The sequence below is a fragment of the Penicillium subrubescens genome (genome assembly GCF_028828155.1).
Source record: "Penicillium subrubescens strain IBT 31985 chromosome Unknown utg000003l_segment0_segment0, whole genome shotgun sequence".
NCBI lineage: Eukaryota > Fungi > Ascomycota > Eurotiomycetes > Eurotiales > Aspergillaceae > Penicillium > Penicillium subrubescens.
This window is the reverse complement of record NW_026643153.1, coordinates 2,514,278-2,534,379: the sequence shown is the minus strand read 5'-3', so window position 1 is coordinate 2,534,379 and position 20,102 is coordinate 2,514,278. Positions and strand designations below refer to the sequence as shown.

The 20,102-nt window shown below is 51.0% G+C and overlaps 7 protein-coding genes across 7 annotated transcripts; 3 read left to right on the top strand and 4 right to left on the bottom strand.

The window, feature by feature from the left end:
* Positions 1-136: 136 nt before the first annotated feature.
* On the bottom strand, positions 137-2,622 carry N7473_004950 (bifunctional molybdopterin adenylyltransferase MobB/molybdopterin molybdotransferase MoeA family protein; the record flags this gene model as incomplete). The annotated part of the gene is made up of 4 exons (XM_057150890.1): positions 2,232-2,622; positions 2,134-2,174; positions 2,033-2,070; positions 137-1,950 (listed from the first exon to the last, which is right to left on the bottom strand). The coding sequence occupies exons 1-4, from the start codon at positions 2,508-2,510 to the stop codon at positions 137-139; spliced, it is 2,172 nt and encodes a 723-aa protein (XP_057011000.1). The 5' UTR covers positions 2,511-2,622.
* Positions 2,623-3,043: 421 nt separating this feature from the next.
* Positions 3,044-4,138, bottom strand: N7473_004949 (H(+)-transporting V0 sector ATPase subunit c''; the record flags this gene model as incomplete). The annotated part of the gene is made up of 5 exons (XM_057150889.1): positions 3,044-3,152; positions 3,229-3,537; positions 3,607-3,698; positions 3,765-3,799; positions 3,868-4,138. The coding sequence occupies 5 exons, from the start codon at positions 4,136-4,138 to the stop codon at positions 3,044-3,046; spliced, it is 816 nt and encodes a 271-aa protein (XP_057010999.1).
* Positions 4,139-4,325: 187 nt separating this feature from the next.
* N7473_004948 (Rab family GTPase YPT6) lies at positions 4,326-5,276 on the top strand (the record flags this gene model as incomplete). Its single annotated transcript, XM_057150888.1, has 5 exons — positions 4,326-4,378; positions 4,441-4,466; positions 4,554-4,642; positions 4,745-5,147; positions 5,218-5,276. The coding sequence occupies 5 exons, from the start codon at positions 4,326-4,328 to the stop codon at positions 5,274-5,276; spliced, it is 630 nt and encodes a 209-aa protein (XP_057010998.1).
* A 1,095-nt stretch (positions 5,277-6,371) lies between these two features.
* On the bottom strand, positions 6,372-8,628 carry N7473_004947 (MFS transporter). The gene is made up of 3 exons (XM_057150887.1): positions 8,013-8,628; positions 6,835-7,953; positions 6,372-6,770 (listed from the first exon to the last, which is right to left on the bottom strand). The coding sequence occupies exons 1-3, from the start codon at positions 8,462-8,464 to the stop codon at positions 6,485-6,487; spliced, it is 1,857 nt and encodes a 618-aa protein (XP_057010997.1). The 5' UTR covers positions 8,465-8,628; the 3' UTR covers positions 6,372-6,484.
* Positions 8,629-11,495: 2,867 nt separating this feature from the next.
* N7473_004946 (inositol phosphorylceramide synthase regulatory subunit KEI1) lies at positions 11,496-12,615 on the top strand (the record flags this gene model as incomplete). The annotated part of the gene is made up of 2 exons (XM_057150886.1): positions 11,496-11,537; positions 11,620-12,615. 2 exons carry the CDS (start codon positions 11,496-11,498, stop codon positions 12,613-12,615), a joined length of 1,038 nt encoding a protein of 345 aa, XP_057010996.1.
* A 1,208-nt stretch (positions 12,616-13,823) lies between these two features.
* Positions 13,824-14,296, top strand: N7473_004945 (uncharacterized protein; the record flags this gene model as incomplete). The annotated part of the gene is made up of 2 exons (XM_057150885.1): positions 13,824-13,857; positions 14,001-14,296. The coding sequence occupies 2 exons, from the start codon at positions 13,824-13,826 to the stop codon at positions 14,294-14,296; spliced, it is 330 nt and encodes a 109-aa protein (XP_057010995.1).
* A 751-nt stretch (positions 14,297-15,047) lies between these two features.
* On the bottom strand, positions 15,048-19,832 carry N7473_004944 (sulfite reductase (NADPH) subunit beta; the record flags this gene model as incomplete). The annotated part of the gene is made up of 4 exons (XM_057150884.1): positions 15,048-15,077; positions 15,136-19,527; positions 19,595-19,737; positions 19,802-19,832. The coding sequence occupies 4 exons, from the start codon at positions 19,830-19,832 to the stop codon at positions 15,048-15,050; spliced, it is 4,596 nt and encodes a 1,531-aa protein (XP_057010994.1).
* Between the last annotated feature and the right edge of the window lie 270 nt (positions 19,833-20,102).

The window sequence follows — 20,102 nt, the reverse complement described above, 5'->3', positions numbered from 1 at the left end:
GACAGGAACCGAGATTGAGAGGAGAGCAGCAAAGAAATAGACAACCCAAGCCGAAATGTAAAGAGACAAATTGAGAAGAGAAGAAATCTTGGAGAACCAGCCCCGGGTATATCGTCGTCATAATTGTCGCATAATTCTAGCAAATGAGCCGGGTATCGCACGCATGAACGGGTCCCATCATCAGTGCCTCCATGATCTCGCCCTTGATTCCGACGCCACGTCCAGGACGCAGAACAACCAGAGCGTTTGCCGATGCCAGGCTGCCGACGCGCGAGCTTCGCTGGCCGGTACCACCGAGACCGGTGCTGGTGGCGTACAAGCGGCCGTCAGAGCGCGAGGCGGTAACAATAGCACGGTGATACTCGGTGCGCTTGGGGTCCAGAGGGAAGTGGTGTGTCAGGACGACGGCCACACGGGGAAGACCAAGCTGCGGCGCCATCCAGGGCTTTGAAGCTAGCGCCTGAGAGCTCTTGCCTAGGCCAGACAGTTTGTGCAGCGAAGGCAAAACGAACAGGTTCAGGGTCACCAAGGCAGAGGCCGGGTTTCCGGGGAGAGAGAAGATGAGCTTCGACTGGCGCTCTTGCTGAGTCCCCTCTGTTGCGCTAGTGGCAGCCTCCTTGAAGGGAATGGTAGCAAAAGTGGTCGGCTTGCCGGGCTTCATCGACACGCGGCCAAAGTGAATGGTGCCACCGAGGGATCGTTCAATGGTAGGCTTGAGAAGGTCGAGCTCACCCATTGACACACCACCCGTGGTGACAATGACGTCGACGCTGGACGAGGCACGGCCAACACCACGCAGGGAGTCGCGCAGCGCATGTTCAATCTCGCCAGCGGGAGTGTCGCGTGCGATCCCGAGATCGACAGTGGGGAAGCCCCAGGATTGAAGACATGACAGGAGGGAGGGGCGGTTGGAGTCGCGGATCTGGCCCCCAGTGAGGGTCCGAGGATCGTCATGCTCGACCAACTCGTCTCCAGTGCTCAGAACGCCTACTCGAGGCTTCTTGAACACCTTGACCGTGCGATTGCCCGTGGCAGCCAAAAGTCCGATCTCACCACCAACGGGAGAGATTACGTCTCCGCGGGCAAGGATTTTGGATCCCAGAGAAACATCACTACCAGGCTCGCGGACGTTCTCGCCGGGTCGGATATCGCCAGTCAAAATCTCGACGGTGGCCTCTTCAGTGCCGTCTGGTGTGGATGAGGCCAGAACAGTGTCTTCGACCATGACTACGGCATTCGCGTTGGGAGGGAGGGGTGCGCCGGTTGTAATTCTAGCGATAGTGCCCGGCTGGAGGGGTTGCAGGCCTCCACCGACGTTGGCGTGGGTGACTGATGCTACGGGGAACACGCCTTTCGTACTAGGTCCGGTGGGAGAGTCTGATGCAATAACGGCGTAGCCATCGACGATACTGGCCTTGTACGCTGGCACTGCCTCGGTGGCAAAGACATCCTCGGCGATAACTGAACCTACCACAGAGGGGTTCACGGGAGCTTCGATGACAATGGGCTCTGGGGTGTGCTCGCTGATCTGACGGAGGGCTTCCTCTACGGAGAGCATTGGGTACGGTGAGGAACGATAGCGCTGGTTAGGGCCAGCGGACGGGTCATTGGACTGGGGCCGGTCTGCGGGGGAGGTGTGTGCTTTGGGGCCAACATGTCCATGGCCGTGCCCATGGCCGTGATGATGGTGGTGGTGATGATCATGCGAATGTTGTTGCTGCTGCGGCTGCCGTTGCTCAGAAGGTGAAGAGACACCTGCCTCGGCCTCCAGCTTCTTCAGGCCACCGGCGTGCATAGTTCGAGAGCTCCCACCAGCACTCTGCAAGCAGGCATGCGGCAACAGCTTCACAACAGCATCGAGATTCTCCATGGCTCCTTTTGGGGATCCGGGCAACGTAATGATCAAAGTCTTGTCACGAACACCAGCAACTGGGCGGGCCATCATTGCAACTAGACAGGGGAATTAGCGGGATGTAAATAGTCAAGCCAAGGGAGAGCCCAGACGGCAACGGCAGGGCTGATGTCATCTCACATGGCGTTACTTTCAATGAAGCGGCGATCATCCCATGGCTGAGGAGATTAGTTCGTCGTTAGTCGTTGCGCTGGAATCCTCGATTATCTTGTATCACTCACACTAGGCCTGGAGCATGGCGATGGATCAGGGGAGACACTGCCTAGTGATGTCATTAGCGCGGGAAAGCAATGTTGACTAGCAGCATGAAATGCCTCACCTCGGGGGTGTTATCTCGCACAGCAAAGCCCGTTCCGCCGCTGAGCAGGACCAGATTGTACCAATTGGGACCATCTGTCCAATCACATACGGCTTGTTGGATCTGGAACACGTTGTCCGGCACGATCTTGATCGCGGGGGTTTCCCACTTCCCCTCCGCGGCGAGGATGGGGGCGAGGGCATTGGCCGTTTTGTCCGAAGCGGGGTCCTTCGAGGCCGTATCCGAGACGATCAGTATGGCTGCCTTGAGTCTGGGGGTAGTATCAGTAGTCTCCATCATGGAGTAATTGTGGGTTTCTGGGTTCAGTATGTGAGAGAGTGGAGAGAGGGAAGATGTTGGGTCTTTGAAAGGGAGTCGACTTGGAAACTCTGGGGTACCGCGAATCTTCGGGACGTGAAATTGCAATTCTGCCCTTAGTGGCCGGTCCGTGCTGCGGCGGTTTCTGGGTGGACAACGTCGGATCGGTGGATACAAAGCTATAATTCTATTGGAGTTGATGTTGTAGAAATAATAAAAAGATGCAGATTGTTTCTTAGAGTACTCATTACTGTACACAGACAGAATCTCCGAGTCAATTGAGTCAACTCAGCAAATGACCCCCAAAAACTTGCTTCTACGGTATCGAAATCCAGACGCCCTGATGCTTGTATACATAAAGAAGTTTCCCATGGAAGGAAAAAAAGGGTAAAAACGAAAACGAAAGGTTGGAAAATCGGAAGGTATTCCGAGATCATAATGGGGCAGCTTATACCCCCTCTTTCTGCTGCCATGACAGGCAATCATAACCTTCACACCAGTGTGGAGTCTCACTTCTAAGCCGCACCCATGTCCAGGGCCTTGCCGCCAACCAAAAGGCCGATGATCAAACCAAATAGACCCAGGACGGAGCTGAAAATCTCGATAACGAGAATGCGGACGAACCTATCAGGTCGAAGTGGTAAGCAGACTATCCAGACCGCCACGCCAACAACCAAACCCCGAGGGAATCAAAACTTACAAGCTAGGATCAGCGGCATCTGCAAGAGCAGCGCCACTACCGTTGATACCGACTGAGATACCGCAGATCAGATTGCAGAATCCGACGGTGATACCTCCCCAAAACAGAGCATAACCCGTGTAGTAGTTGTTCTGGGTGTAGAGCTGGCTCTCGGGGACCGGAGAGAGCTTCGCGGAGAAGATAATCGCAATAATGACACCGTAGATAGCCACGACTTCGCAGAAAATGATGGAAATCAAGTTCTTGGTGCGAATTCGGGGTGCCCGCACACCACCACCGAGGATCGAAGAGCCCGTGAGGAAGATACCCCTGTGTCAACGCAAAGCCAATCCGTTAGCCACCGTGGTCGTGGTTTCGAGCTATCCAGTCCAAACATACCATGCAGCACCAATCGTCGAACAACCAATACACAAACCGATACCAATGTTGGCCCAGGCGTAAGGAGATACCTCCTCTAGGAAGCGGCCGACCTAGGCATCATGTCAGCGGGCAAGGAACGAAAGAAGCTTCGGCAGGATCGGAAATAGATGTCATACATTGAAAGCTTCACCATCTCCCTGGAAGAGCATATCTGTACGTCGAAGATCATCGGATTAGCTGTCGGACCTCCCAAGCTTTCGGAGATGTGGCTAAACATACACAACCCGACCACCACGAAGGCGGTCGTCACGACACCATAAGAGTAGTTGTAATACATGGCGACCACTGACAACCTGAAGACGAAAGAGTGAAAAGGCCTCGAAGCGGGTGGGTGAAAGTGGCGCGCCGATAAGGGAGCTTCAGCTCTGCTTCGGAGTTGGAGTGGAGGAATGGACTCAGTGGCTCGGTCGGAGCGGATTAACTGCTCCGTTTTTGGGGCGGTGGCCTTGTCTGTTTCCCCAGATCCACGGCCCGTTTCAACTGCCCGCATCTTGAAGTTGATCGATTACATTCTGCCTGCTGCTTTGGTCCTTTCACATATCGACCATTGCAATCCTTTTTTTGGGTGCTCGGTGTTATTGCTGCGTGACCAGTCCTCGGTTCTGTGGCGCCGCGCATTTTTGACCCGGATCCCCCTGAGTTCACCCCTCTCCCTCTCGACAAACACAACCATCGCCATGGCCTCCAGTTCTGGGGTAGGGTCGTATTCGAACCCTTTGAAGAAGTTCAAGTGGGTGTATTCCAGGATTTGCTATTACTTCCATTAGGAAGAGTGTTATTAACAGGAAACAGGCTGGTCTTCTTGGGAGAACAGAGCGGTATGGCTATCCCGAGGCGCATATGCCACCCATAACCCCAGAGGGAAGATACGAAAGCCCGAATAGCAATTCTAACAATGAATTTAGTTGGCAAAACCTCCCTGATCACCCGCTTCATGTACGACTCGTTCGACAACACATACCAGGCCACCATCGGCATTGACTTCTTGTCCAAGGTACGTTTCCTCGAACTTCGCCCCGCCCACCCCTCCGGACTTGCTGCCGCTATTGCTACAAGAACTATCGATGCTAATGCCTGGTCTTATCTCTCGCTCTAGACTATGTACTTGGAAGACCGAACTGTCCGCCTTCAGCTTTGGGATACCGCCGGTCAAGAACGATTCCGCTCCCTGATTCCTTCCTACATCCGAGACTCAAGCGTCGCAGTCGTGGTTTACGATATTTCCAACGCCAAATCCTTCCAAAACACCCGGAAATGGATCGACGATGTTCGTGGAGAGCGTGGAAATGACGTGATCATTGTGCTGGTGGGCAACAAGACCGATTTGAATGACAAGCGCGAAGTCACTACGGCACAAGGTGAGGAGGAAGCAAAGAAGAATGGCCTGATGTTCATCGAAACCAGTGCCAAGGTCGGACACAACGTGAAGCAACTGTTCCGAAGGATTGCCCAGGCTCTGCCTGGAATGGATGGCGAGGCCAAGCAGGGAGAGAGCACAAGTATGTCGATTCTACAGAGCCCTGTCAAGTTTATGATGACGCATACTAACCAAGGGGCTACTACTTCCAGTGATCGATGTCAACATCCACCCGAAGGAGACCACCAACAACGAGGGCTGCGCATGCTAAAGCACCTCCCCTCTATCTATGCCTTTCATTTACACATTTCCGACCGATGATGACAATCGAGTCCGTCCATGATATTGCACCGATTCTTTTAAGATGTACATGTTTTCCCCCACTTTCTCCTTTGCTCGCCAGGTGAATAGCGTGCCTTTAGATCTTTCAGTGTTGAATGCGGCTGTTGCGTCCTCAATTTCTTTGGTGAGCTCTTGCGCGGATGGTGGGCGTTTTGATTTCTGTCTACTCCGCACTACATACTACTTTGTCCCCTTGATCATACTGGAGGGTCGCTTCTCTTGATCTGATCTCCGGGCTGTCCATGGCTACTTTGGCCCTATAAGCTAACATATCCCGTATGGTATCGTCTCTGAAGCTGTACAATATAATATCTTCACGGCACTACAGTGTTCTAATAAACAAAAAATTAAATTTTAGACCTCCGTAATTTCTCCTGGACTGCCCGAATGAGAAAAAACAAAGCAAGCCCGAAAAGATAAACGACAAAATATGTCTATGTCTCCCTATTCAATCTACAATTCAATTTACTCAACGGCTGTAGAGACAGCATAGGCATCTCCGCATCCCAGGCGCCGACGAAATATTGCTTTACTGATTCATGGAGTCGCTGACTAGCAACAGTTTCGGGTATGATTCAGAGGTCATATTACGAGAATTATCAGCCAGAATTCTGCTTCTGCCTAACTTGAGACAACACGACGTGCCTGGATAGTCAGGCTATATCCATAAGACTTGGCATACGTGATTACAACCGGAAGAATGTGTCTCCTTACAGTCATTAGCCTCATATTCGAATAACAAAGGAAAGTTCTCCATTATTGCGAATACCAAGCCTTATTTCTAGAATGGGTCAATGGGTACTCGGAAAAACGACCCCTAGAAGCCAAGATGCCCATGGATTGCATGCATGGATGACTAAAATATGGTAAAAATCCGAGCCAACCACGTTCAAGTGGACTAATATATTGCTTTTTATAGACTACTTTATTTTGACTATGCTTGATCTACGTTTATTGATTGATTCGGAGTGAGACTCGGCTACTAGTGGTTATGCTTCTAATGGTAGGTCAACGGCTCCATTGGCAGCAGAACATTATTCACTGTATTAAGCACATGCTTATCTCTAATATTAACTAAATTGATTATTTTTAAACCCATTCAGGGCTTAGAATCATCCATATTTTGGGGGTATCTTTTCAGGCACGTTCTTCTGCCTCATTTTCTTCAAAATCCTCTTCCTGCTCCACAGCATGCGCCTCAGTTGCGGGCTCAAAGAATGGCGCATACTTGCTCTTCATTCTCATCTTCTTTCCAAAGAAGTAGAATCCCACGGGAATGGGGATTAGGCACACGGCGAGACAGCCGAGCAGTGTGGAGGCCCACTGTATACCCATGTTTTGGAACATTTGGCGCGAGAAAAGGGGGAAACTGGCTGCCACCATGGAACGGCAGAAGGTGTTGGCGGCGATGGCAGAAGCGGCACTGAATGTAATGGTTAGAAGAGTGGTTTTTCAGATATTTTGGAGACGATGTGGGGGGTACTCACAACATAAGATAGGTATCAATCAGGTAGTTGAATAGCTGGATGAAAATGATCAAGAGGCCAAATCCAGTAAACAACCCACTAAGCGTGGGCACAATCCAGTGGATTTCGCTGCTAAATCCAGTCCATCCGAACCAGAAAATTCCAGCAGCGAAAAGTGCACCACCAGCAATGACTGGTGGAAGACGCCACTCGGGAATGGGAATACCGCCATTCTTATCTAGCTTGCGAACGTATGCTCCACTGGAAAGGATGATGTATGAGGCAGCAATGAAAAGGCCGACCACCATGCCAAACAGGGGCAAGCCACTGACTCCAGCATTCATACCGTGAACTTGTTGGAACACGAGGGTGTACGCAGTCAAGAAGCAGTAGAGAAGTCCGTAGATGAAGCTGAGGTAGACTGTCACCGCGAGAATCAGGGGCTCGTTGATGAGAAGTCGCAGAGGACGGGAGAAATTGTTAATCACCAAATCTCTCAGGTCGACCTCGATTTCCTCCTGCTTTGCATGAATACCCCAGTTCTTCGTGCGACGGCGCAATTCCGCAGCCTTATCCACCAAAACCACTGGGGGATAGGACTCCTTCAGGAAGAACAGGTTCATGACGAAAGCAGCGTATCCCATGAAAGCTGGGATATAGGCGGTCCAGCGCCAACCAAGGTAAGACATGTTGATAAATCCACCAATGAATGGCGCGATAAGAGGGCCCAAGAAAACTGTACTCGAGAAGCAAGCAATAGCAATACCACGAGTGCGGTTGTTGTAAATGTCGGAAAAGACAGCTGCCACAACTGCCAGAGGCGAACTACCAAATACACCACAGAAGAAACGACAAATCAGGAGGGTTTGCAAATCTTTAGCGACTGCAACACCCGTATTGAAAATGCCAAATCCAAGCATGGCAAAGATAATTGGTGGGCGACGACCCTTCAATTCGGATAAAGGGGCCCAGATTAGAGGACCGGTGGCATAACCACAGATGTAAAGTGAACTGGACAAAGTTGAGACTTCGAGACCAACACCGAAGACTTTGGCAACGGCTTTAGAAGAAGAGCTGAAAACGGCGGAATCGAATGTTGAGCAGATACTGGTGAAAGCTAGCATTGCGCTGATCCAAACTCTGGAAAACATGCATTGTCAGTAATCTCATCAATCAGTATCGACGGACAGAAGACCTACTTCGTTTTTAGTGACCAATTTTGTGGGTATAGAGGATCATCCGGTCCATCAAATTCAACAACATAATCTTCCCGGTTTGGCAGCTGTGGAGGATAAGGCTTGCCAGCACCAAATGCGGGTAGAGGAAGCTTGGATGGTCGCGACTTGACGCTTTCACCCACAGTCATGGAATGCTGAAGCCGTTGAGTTTCTATCCGGCTCAGCGCCTGAGAAAGTGTTGATCGTCGGCGCTCAAGGTCAATTTCTGTATTCCGCGACTGCAGTCTATGGAAGTTTGGGTTGTACTCGACAGAGCTACTCGAGCCAGTCGAGGACATACTAGATCCTGATGTCGAAGGCCTAGCAGCCTCGGCTGAGGATCGAGGCTTTTCCTCGTCCCATCCTGAGGATTGGTTCTTGGGGTCCGCCTCGACCTCGGCGACTTCGAGGTCGTGGTCGAGGTTGTTGCTCATGGTGATTGTGCGATGATGATAGTGATGATGATGATAATGATGATGACTGACAGTTGATGGTTGACAGTGAGGGGTCAGAGTTTAAGCTAGCGCCCCAGACGCTTTGGCACGTCGCGGCGCCTCGGGATAGGTGAATAACGGAGTGAATAAAGATCGAAGAAGATTTTCTAGGCAGCGACTCAAGCCGTCAATATAAACAGAAGGTCACCTTCATCCACGATGGGGCTTGGAACAAGAAAACGGGGTCAGAAATGGACCAAGATCCCGACTTAACCGTCCAGACCCACCATTCGGCGGCTTCACCTCGTAAAGTAACTGCCGATATGAAGGATTAGTATAGCAAAGTTTTCCAGTGCTCGTATTTAATCTGACTAGATTAAAGATCTAGCGCATGAGATTGGACAATTCATCCGCAAGTTAAACTGTCTAGTGTCCTTATTATTAGAATGGTTCCTGAGTGAAAAGTGACTATTCAAAAATTTCGATGCAACCATCGCCTCCCCCAAAGACGGCGTTCTCACACTTGGTGGGTCTGGTCCCACGCTAGTGGGAAAATGTGTGCACCGCGACGGGACTGATGTCATCCATTGGCCCCAGTGATTCAGAATCCTCAAAAGGTGGAGTTTGGCTAATAATTTTTCTAGTGGACAGCCGCCTTTACGCCCCCTGTTCATAGATGCCTAAGGGGTGGCGTGGTTATGTAGTAGCTAGAAATAGGTACGTATATGGCTTCTTGCGAAAACTCTGGAATGTTCGTGAGGGTGATACGGAATGTCCTGCACGTGTGAAATAATAATAACGCAGTGAAAATATACAAAAGAAAGCCCTGCAGTGGATATGATCTGCATGCAAGCCTTGTCGGAATCTTCCAGGAATCTTGGGTCCAAGCACCCCGGTTATTCGGGCCGCATATAGATGTTGCCTCGGACTTCCGACATCGTCATCAATGTTGCTTACATAGCAGCTTGTATTGAAGCTCATAGAGGTCAATCATTAATTTAAAATGAAATTGATTGATTCATAATACAGTGGCAGCCCAAAACTCTGAATCTGGAGACCAGAGAAATGGGCCAACTAGATGTGTTACCACTTCCTTTTCTTTAAAAGATCTTTCTCAAAGTCAGTTAATCGTCTTTCTTGATGGCCCATGGGCCATCTCTTTGGTCTTTTAAGATGATTTTGAAAATCTGTCATAATCAAAGCTACGCGAAGTCCACTCTATGATGAGCGTGGTATCGATCCAGCAATCAGCGAGATATGTCTACTGACGAAATTGACTGCAACGCACTTCTGATATCCAATAGACCACATTCGATAGCAATAACGACGAAATCATCAAGTTGCCTCGGAGCTCGTGTATCAACTAGTTTATTCAATATAGACAAATACGAAAGTGAACAGATTTGGCCCAACATCTGTGCCATACTTGGGCGTCGAAAGGCACTCTGGGTCAAAACGATTAAAATATTGTACTCGATAGTGCTTAGCGAGCTACTTGGTTGCTTGAAAGGCAATAATTTCAATATTGAAATCATCTCCAGCCGATTTGGAAAACGAGTTGTTAAAGTTTAGATAGATCTTTTCGATCTAGAGTACCTTGCCTTCGGATGGCAGTAGCTCTGCGACACGTAGCTTCCGCAAATGATACGAGGATCACGATTTATTGACTAGCCAATGGAACATTCAGCGTAACTTAGAGGATAATAGAGATATCTGCCGCTAAGTAGTCTGTATTCATCAGGCCTCAGGAAGATATTAAACGAGGCGGCAGAGGTACAGTGACTGTGCGAACATCCTTTGAAGCTTCCATTTAATAAAGAATATACAAACCAGCAATATAATACTTGTTTGATAGGGTTGAAGGGCATTGTTTATCTATCTTGGTCTAACATAAGCATCAGCTTTAAATTCGATAAACTTCTAGGTCTGTGCTGCCAGGGCATACATGGTAGGTACCGTCATGAGGCTAATTTCACTTTGCCAGTTTTTACGATTTTTGTGGCGCTCACTGTATATTGCTTAGCTTCCTGATATTGCTCAAATGCTGGCGTTTTGTAATTTAAACATACCGCCTAGCTTTGCGCGAATATGACACTTGAGCTTAGGTCGTTCTTGACATGTAAAGGCGAATGGTCCTGTACGTCAGAACAGCCTTCACAGACACTATGATCATATACATTCTTCCAAGCTCATGGCATCGTGCGTCATTCCGGTATGTCTTATGACCCTGCTTTACTTCCTCCAAGTTAGACCCGGGCGATACAGGTATTGATTGTGTTCGTTCGACGGGCTGTGTCTTTCATGGGACACCAGCGTATATATGCCCTGTAATAAGCAGTTCTGTGACCAGAGACTTTAGCTAGATTTTCGTTGATCGAAGATATTTGTGCTGGAAAGGAACTAAAATAATTAATTTCTCGATTGTTTCATGATAATAGTCACTGAGCTTGGTTGGATTGGCAATCGGCCTGGCCCAGTTCCATTTTTGTCAAGTATTCTAATTACAAAACGAAAGAAATCAAACTGTTCTCAAGCCTTCTGAGCCTCCATAAACGCAGACTTCAGTAGGTATAACATCGGAGAGACTAAGGGTGTCTGAGATTCAGGACTGTAACTTATTTAGCTTACAAATCGGCTGTAGTTCAGCAATGAGAGAGGGATAAGGAATATCCAAGACTAGAAACGAAAGACTCCCTTCTTGCTTTTTCTGTCATTTCTCTTCATCTTCAATATTTTCGTATTCTCGTATAGAGCTGCATAAAACACATCGTAATGCACATACTTGAATGGGCAAAAGTGCTGCGTATAAGCGGTCGCAATCGGGCAGGTGATCTGCACGGATCGGCCGGAAACCTAGGAAACTTGGCGTCCCCCTGGGCCTTTTTCAGCCCGAAACACCTTCAAAGTCCCAGCCTTTTCTCTTCCTCCACACTCCGCCCTTTCGTTTTTGTCTACTCCATCTTTCGTACATAATACATCCCTCCTTATCGCCCACCTTTGCATTCCTCGGCCCTTCAGGTCTCTACCCATCATGGGATTCTCATCCCGGTATCTCCGCATTCCGCGGCCAGAGGTGAGCCCTTGATGTGTCGGTCGCAAATCTCGCGATCTTATCCGTGGCCCCAAAGCTAATCACCCCGTGACTTTGATGACAGTCCTTTCTCTATGTAATGAGCCTCGAGACAGGCGCGTCGCTGATTACCCTGTCGCTACTACTCAACAAGATCAGTGGCCTATATGGCCTGCTAGCCCTGTTGACAGGCTACCACCTGTCCCCGGTTCAGCTGTCTATGTACCTTTACTCCCTCATCGCCCTCGCCCTCGCCGCTCTGCTCTTCCCGCACATCCGCAAGCAATCACCACTCGAGTGTCTCGCTCTTGCCTGGCTGTACCTACTCGACAGTCTCATCAATGCGGCCTATACTGCAGCCTTTGGTGTGACGTGGTTCCTTGTCGTATCTCAGCATTACGACAGTGGCAAGGTTTCCGGTCCAGGCAGCGAAACGATTGCACAGACCGCCGGCTTCACCAGCCCCAAGTACGATGCCGCCTACGTCGAAATCCAAAACACAAAGGAGGGCAATAACTTCATCGCCCATCCATCTCGTAGCGCCGACCCCCTCAGCAATGCCGTCTACCAGCCCGAAAGCTTCCAAAGCATCGTCTTTATCTGCCTGTTGTGGGTAATGCGCGTCTACTTTGTCCTCGTGATGCTTGCTTTTGCTCGCCAGACCCTTCGCCTCTGGGTTGTCATTCCTCGCCACACACAACTACCCACCCATAGCCGCAATGTCTCGGTCGCAAGCGTTGCCGACATCGACCGGGAGCCTTTCTCGGGAACCAGCCCTGAAGGCCAGGGATGGAAGGGCAAGCTTGGTCGTGTTATGGTCGGTATTGGTCGCAGTTACTGGCTCGGTGAAGAGGAGGAGGGCAACTGGCTGGGAAATTTGGGTCAAAAATTCCGTAACCGCACCACCAACAGCACGGAACTGCCCGGTCCTTTGGAGCGTGAACGCAGACGTCGCTCGGGAACTGGTCCTCCTCAGCCATCTCCATCGATCGTCCGGGACGCCACACTTCAACAACAAACCATCCACGAGCATGTTCCTGGCATGAATGTGAAGATGCAGGACTGGAGTGAGCCTCGCTAAGTGATTATCAAAATCTACATTCGTCCACGGCGATGTTAATGCACGATTGGGTGCAAACCTCAACACGATTGGGTTCCTCTCTTTCCTACTCGAACCCTCCGTCGCTCCCTTCTCGAGCCTTGGATTCTCCCCAGTCCTTAATAATGTTTCAGTCGAGCGTACGAGGTCATTCATCACCTCCAGCAAGCGACCCAGATCTGCAGCCCCGCATTGGTGTTCATTGCATCGCTTGCCTGCATATGTGAAGCAAACAATCGCCAGAACTTCGCCAGACAGTGTTTCCATGCAGCAGGAAAATTGTTCTCAGCCGCATTCCGACTTGGAAGTCAACAATGCTAGATTCTTTGGAATCTTTTCGTCAAAAATCTCGGCTTTACGTCGAGCACGTCACCCGGTCTTCGTGTCGGGGGTCTACGACTTACGGCGTTTCGGATTTTAGGGAATTGTGATGGGATTCGGAACGATTGGCCTATCACTGGGAATCGATCTAGGACTCGAATCAGTCCTAGCTCTTGATTTGCATATTTCTTTTTCGGCGTTCGGATCATGTGCACTGGCCTGATATGGAAGTGGGTCTTTTACTGGCGCCTCGGGGTGACGAACATTTTACAGCATTGTACACTGCAATTACTATAGCTATTTACCATATACCATACAATCCATGTATCCACTCTCATGGCTATCACAATTTATCAGGTCTCCAGCCTCGACTGTACAACCAAGTCCCACCTTCTCCCCCTCATTATTCATCCAGGATTGATACCTATCAGATTGCCTCTTTGACAAAGAAATAAGCACTGTTTACTTCTTTCGAAATAGTCACGATCCTAACCCGCCAAGAACGCCACTGCAGCTGCGTGTGACAGGTAACGACATGATCAGCCCCTGATTTTGGGTCGCCTTTTGCACCTTGGTGGGTTGCTTGCGAGAACCGTGCCCAACGAATGCCCGATATCACCAGGAGTTTGCCCGCGGAGATCCTAGTGGGTACCTATCTTCTTAAAAAAAGCCATCGATAACGAGAAGCGGAACATGGATGGTGAATTAGAGTTATGATCATCGCCCTTTTAGGCTGTGGCTGAGAGGCGGCGTCGAGACTCTCCTGTGCAGCATTAAATGAATGAAAGTGCTGGGCTATTTAATATTCGAGTGATCCGCTCTATGAGATTTTCGAAAGTGCTTTCAACCCCCTATAGTCTCCTCCCATGATGTGTGCTCCATATCAGTGGTCTCGGATTGATGGTATGTATCTCATCTCATTCATATACTCGCTTTGCATTTGCTGTAGATTTGAGTGCTAATGCTTGAAGAAGATGCTAGTGGCCCATTGGGCTGAGCAAGATACTTTGTACAAGTGCAAAGACTATCAAAAACAAACATTTCAGGAGGTTTGACCATCGTTCAAAACTCCCATACCATCATCACCACCATCTCAACCACTCCATCTCCCCCAGATGTTCGGCATCCAATTCGACGCCGCAGGCATCTACCTCGTCGGCACACCAACCCACCAATTCCACGTCTCCTTCGAAGAACTAATGTCCACAACCGGCGGCATAATCGGGCTCCTCGAATACGGTCTGACCTGGAAAGTGATGCACGCAATTCTCAGCCGAATCCGACACCAAATTTGGCAGAATTCAAGAACATCACTCCAGACTCCACCACCACTGTGGATTGATAATTCTGGGCCGGCGTTATATGAGGTTCGGCATGGGATGGACTCTATAAGGGTTAGTCCGCAGGAATTGGAGTCTTCGAGGTTTGGGAGGACGATTAAGAAATATTGGGATCGGGGGATGAGTGATCCTAGTACGAGGTGGATTGTGAAGATGGTTTTGGAGGCGTTTTTTATTGGGATTTGGAAGGGGGTGCTTAGGAAGATGAGGGTGAGGAGGTTTTGATTATGGGGTTGGATACCTCGTTTTTATCTCTGCTAAGGTCGTTGGGGGAAATTATAGAGCTTGAATGAACAAGAGGTAGAAAGCATACTTACAGTGGCCGTTCAAAAGTCTGTGTCTAGAGAGAACAGAGAAACGGTCCCACCCAGATATGCTTCGATATCCTCTTTTGAGACATCAGTCAATGTCTTTTGACTTTTTCTTCCGATAGCTCGGGTATCGGTTTTCGTCTGTCGTTTAGTTCCTGATTGATCGGATGATTTTGAACTTTATCGAGGTTTCAAAGTTGAAGTGTATTCATTTTCGAGGCAGATATAGAACGTGAGTACATGAGTACATGAAGAAAGAAGAGTGATATCAAATGGGTACATTGGAAGTAATTGCACGAGCATAAAGTCCGAGAACAAACAATGCGTCTAAAGAAGTGAAAAGGACAATATTATAGCAAAAGAAAAGAAGAAACATTTTATCAAATTTCCGTGGCGGTCATGACACGTTGGACATTTTTCGGCTGGATCAAGTCCGGTTTATTTACTCCTCATCCTCATCCTCTTCCGCGACCTGTAGAGAAAGGTTAGAACTCAAAGTTTCAAATATGGGACGATCAGATGGCACTTACACCCTCGTGGAAGTTCTGTCCGTTAGTGGTGGCCTTGATAATGCCAGCACGAATACAGAAGTCACCGAAGCGCTCGGGGGTCTCGCCATCGGTGTTGCGCTCCTGAGCGTACCGCTTGAGGAGACCCTTCATGATATCCAGGATCTCATCCTCCTTGATAGAGGAGCGGTATAGCTTGTTCAGGCGCTGGCCGTGGTAACCACCGCCCAGGTACATGTTGTAAGCACCGTAGGCCTTACCAACGAAGGCCACCTCGGCGAGCCAGGGGCGAGCACAACCGTTGGGGCAACCAGTCATACGCATGACAATGCTGTCCCGGCCCAGGCCGTTCTCCTCAAGAGTGGACTCCAACTTGGAAATGAGAACGGGCAGGTAACGCTCGGACTCGGCCATGGCCAGACCACAAGTGGGGAAGGCAACACAGGCCGACGAGGACAGACGCATGCCAGAGAAGGAGGTGTTGTCAAGCTTGTACTTGGCCATAACCTCCTTGACAATGGGGAGGTCCTCATCAGTGATCCTGGAGAGGATCAGGTGCTGGTTACCGGTGAGACGGAACTCACCCTTGTTGAGGGAAGCGATCTCACGCAGACCAGTGCGCATGGCAAAGTCAGCGGTATCCTCGATACGACCGTTCTCAATGAAGAAGGTGAAGTGGTTCAGACCAGTCTCATCCTTGATCCAGCCGAAGGTATCCACGTTCGAGTCGAAGTGGAAGGGGCGAGGCTCAGCGAAGCGCAGACCCTCCGGCAGAAGGTCCTCGACCTTGCTGCGGAAGACATCGACACCCATGTCGTCGATGGTGTACTTCAGACGAGCGTGCTTGCGGTTCTTGCGGTCACCGTTGTCACGCTGGACGAGCATGATCTTCTCGCAGGCAATGTGGACCTTGTCCGCGGGGAAGAATCCGAGCATGCGACCAGTCTGAGGGTAGGTCTTCTTGTTGTTGTGAGTTGTACCCATACCACCACCGGCCAGAACGTTGAAACCTTCAAGGTGGCCATCAACACCCTTGATGGCGATCAGACCAATATCGTGGGCGTAGACATCAGTGTCGTTGTGAGGGGGAATGGCGATGGTGATCTTGAACTTGCGGGGCAAGTAAGTCGGGCCGTAGAGAGGCTCGTGGTCAACAACGGCATCACCAGCCACCTGGACCTTGTTGTCGTTCTCATCCTTCAACCAGATCTCGTGGTAAGCGGTGGTGGAAGGAAGGAGGTGTTCACTGATCTTCTGAGACCAAACGTAGGTCTCGCGGTGGAAGGCCGACAGCTCGGGCAAAGAACTGCACATGACGTTACGGTTAACATCACCGCAAGCAGCAATGGTATCCATCAAAGACTTGTTAATGGCCTGCATAGCGCCACGAAGCTTACGCTTGATAACACCATGGAACTGGAAGGTCTGGCGGGTAGTGAGCTTCATCGTCTCGTTACCGTGAGAGCTACTGATGGCGTCCATCTGCAGCCACTGAGTAGGAGTGGCAACACCACCGGGCAGACGGCAACGAATCATGAAGCTGTACGCGGGCTCAAGACCCTGAGCCTTGCGCTCATCACGAAGATCACGGTCGTCCTGCATGTAGGTACCGTGGAACTTGGTCAGCTGCTGGTCACTGGCGGAGATGGCGCCTGTAGACTCATCCAGAAGACCCTCGGCGATGGTACCACGCAGGTAGTTGGACTGAATCTTGATATCCTCGTTGGTCATGGGAGCAGGCTCCTCGGGTAGACCCTCGACATTGTCAACACCCAGAGCCTTCCACAGACGGGGCTCCCACTCAGAGTAGCCAGTCTGGTAAGCATCGGGGTCCTGGTCGTCACCAAGGCCGATATCAGTGAGCTTCTGACCACCCAGGAAGGCAACGCGAGCGTCAAGGTCCTTAGCGGGCTTGTTGTAGTAGATCTTGTCCTCCTTGCGGGGCCAGTAGTGGCTGTCACCCAGACCGAAGATGGAGTAGTTGATGGAAGAAAGATCGAGATCTCCCGAGTTCTTGACGTGCTCCCAAAGGCTGCGACCGTTCACGGGGAACTCACCCTGACCAGCAGTGGAAGAAATGAAAACGACATTCTCCTCGGTGGGCAGATCCTCGATGGGGTACTCGTCCATGGCAATGACCATGGTCTTCAGACCTCTGGCACGGCCACGGTTACCCAGGCGCTTGGCAATGTTCTGGGCATTGCCGCCATCGGAGGCAAAGAGAATGGTCAGAGGAGCACCGAAGAGGCCATCCAAAAGCTTCTCATAAGAATCCTTGGCCTTGCGCTTCTGCAGGGCACGGACCTCGGTACCGTACGACTCGGACAGAACGGACGAGTACTTGGGCTGGCGGTTCATCAACTGGGTGAGCTGGTTGTCCCGGCGAAGGAACTCCTCAAGCTCACGCTTGATGCGCTCGGAGTCAAGAGCGAACTTGGGCTCGCCCTTCTCCTCGTTAGCGGGGTTCCAGCGGTACAGAGGCCAGTAGCCAAGGTCGACAGCCTTCTTAGTCTCCTGGAGAACGGTGAGGGCAGAGTCATTCTCTTGGTGGTAGGGGAGGTAGGCGACAACAACAGAGGGACCGTTGAACTGCTCGGCCTCGGCCATAGCCTGAAGAACCTGGGTGTAAGAGCTGTACACGGCAGTGGAGGCAACATAGGCGTTACCGAGGTTCATGGCATAAAGACCAATGTCCTTCTTGCGGCGGGTAGGATCGGCAGCAGTGCGCTCGGAGTGGGGTTGCGAATCAATAATCAACATGTTGACATTCGCACCTGAGGCGAGGACATGGTGCACACCAGAGTTGCCAAGATCATAAGCCCAGGCATCGGAGCCAATGAGCCACTGAGACTCCTCGTAGAACAGCTTCTTGGATGACAGAAGCTCGCGAGACAGCTTGGAGCCGTCGTTGGAGAGACGAGCAATAACCTCAGGAGCAAGCTTGTTAGCCTTGGAAGCATCCTTGACGTTCAGAGCCCAGCGAGAGAGCCAAGTCTTGGGCACATCGGTGGCAAAGGTGGAAGACTTGGAGGCCTCCTCAACTTCCCGAATGAAACGCTCGCGGTGCTCCTTGCGGGCAAGCAGAGAGCCGAAGCCATACTCTGGGCTAGCAGCGATAGTTGAAGAAATGCCAGCGTTCTTAGCACCAAGCTGGTTGGCGATGTAAAGGCGCTCGCCGAAGAGCTGGTTCAGAATCTTCAGGTATGCATTCTCAATGTGAGGCTGCTCGAGGGCTGCCTGAACAGCGGGGGCCTGGGAGCTGCCAATATCCAAATTCTGAATGGGAGATGCGGCCTGGAGGTTCTGGACAATGCCACGGAGGGCCTGCACAGCAGTGGAAGGCTCGACGTATCCCAGACGGTAGCCAACAACCTTCAGAGCCTGTCCCCGGACGGAGGAGGGGGTGACGCTAGAAAGAATATCCATGAAGGACGGGCCCCACCTAGTGGTCTTGCGGACCTGCTCCAGAACGGCAATCTTCTCCACCGAGGTGGGAATGGAGTTCACAATCTGAGCGCCAACCCAGGGGCGGTACAGACGAGCAGTGATGAGACCAATGTTCTCAAGCTCGCTGCCAGCCTCGGCTTGGGACAGAGCATCGGCGAAAACACCAGTAGAGCCGAAAATGAAGACAGCAGACTTGGCATCAGCGGGGCCGGTATATTCAATGGCATTATAAGTGCGGCCCACTTCCCTTGACAAGGCAGTCCAGATCTGACGGGTCCACTCAAAGACGTCGGCAGCGTTGACCGGGCGAACGCTGGAGTAGTCCACAGTGGTGGCGGTGGAGCTAGGAGCCTCGCTTCCAGCACTGCTCTCCCGGCGTGAAGAGCCAACGGAAGAATTATCAACACTGACAGCCAGAGGAGTCTGGTTTTGAGAAGGGACGGTCAACCCAGCGGACGCCTCGCCCTGACCAGCAGGAGCAATCTCCACATCGGCAGAGACCGTGGCAGCACGGCCAGAGTCGGCATACAAAGTCTCGGCTCCGGTGGAGGTGTGCGTAGCAACATTTCCACCCAGGTTCAGGATCTTCTTGACAACCTCGACATCCTCGGCGGCAATTGGGGTATCCTTGACAGAGTTGGCGGGGTCAAAGAAGTGAATGACACCCTTACCAGACTTGAGAGCCAGAGCATGGGCAGTCAAGGCAATATCTTGAGCCTCCTGGATAGTCTCAGAGTGCAGGAATGTGAAACCGCATTGGCGGATGGAGCTAATGACGGAGTAGTCGGGGAATGGAGAGGACTCGAGGGCGACGTGAACAACGACGGGGAAGTTGGCAAGGCGGTACAGGTGAGGAACGGCAGTGATCAGGACCGAGGATCCGGTAACGACAGAGACCGACTCGCCTTTGCGCAGAGGGTGGAAAGCCGACAGGAGGGGGTCCTCATTGTGGCGAACGGCTTGCACCTAGCGGGGTATATCAGCTTCCGTTGTCTCGGCTTAGGATGACTTGACTTGATGCCATTGGACTCACCACCGGGGTACCTCTGGACAGAGCGCTCGCAGTCTTGTTGGACTTCAAGGACTTAAGCGACCTGGAGAACAATGAGTCCGTCTGGAGGAGGGAGGGCTGCACAGACAGGACGAGATCGCTAGACAAGTAGGCGATTCTCGCAACTAATATTAGGAACGATATTAGACAAGATCATGTTGGATACTCGGGCACCGGAGGGCCACATACCTGCCTCGGCAGCAGTAGAAATAGATGCCATAGCTGGCAGATGCTGTGACAGTCACAGCAGCAGGTGGGATGAGTAAATCACCAGCGATATTGGGGCTTATCAGCACACCCTGCGATCTCCCACAGGTTGATGCAGGTCCACCAAGGATGCAGAGCAATTGCAGTCAAAGGAGCGACACAATTGGTGTCTCTTGTACTTTCTCGTCTGATTTATCAACAACACAAAAGAAAAAAAAGTGGCCGACTCGGTTTTCCCCCCAAGCGTCCAGTCAGTTCTCCGCCATCGGGGTTAGATTATGCG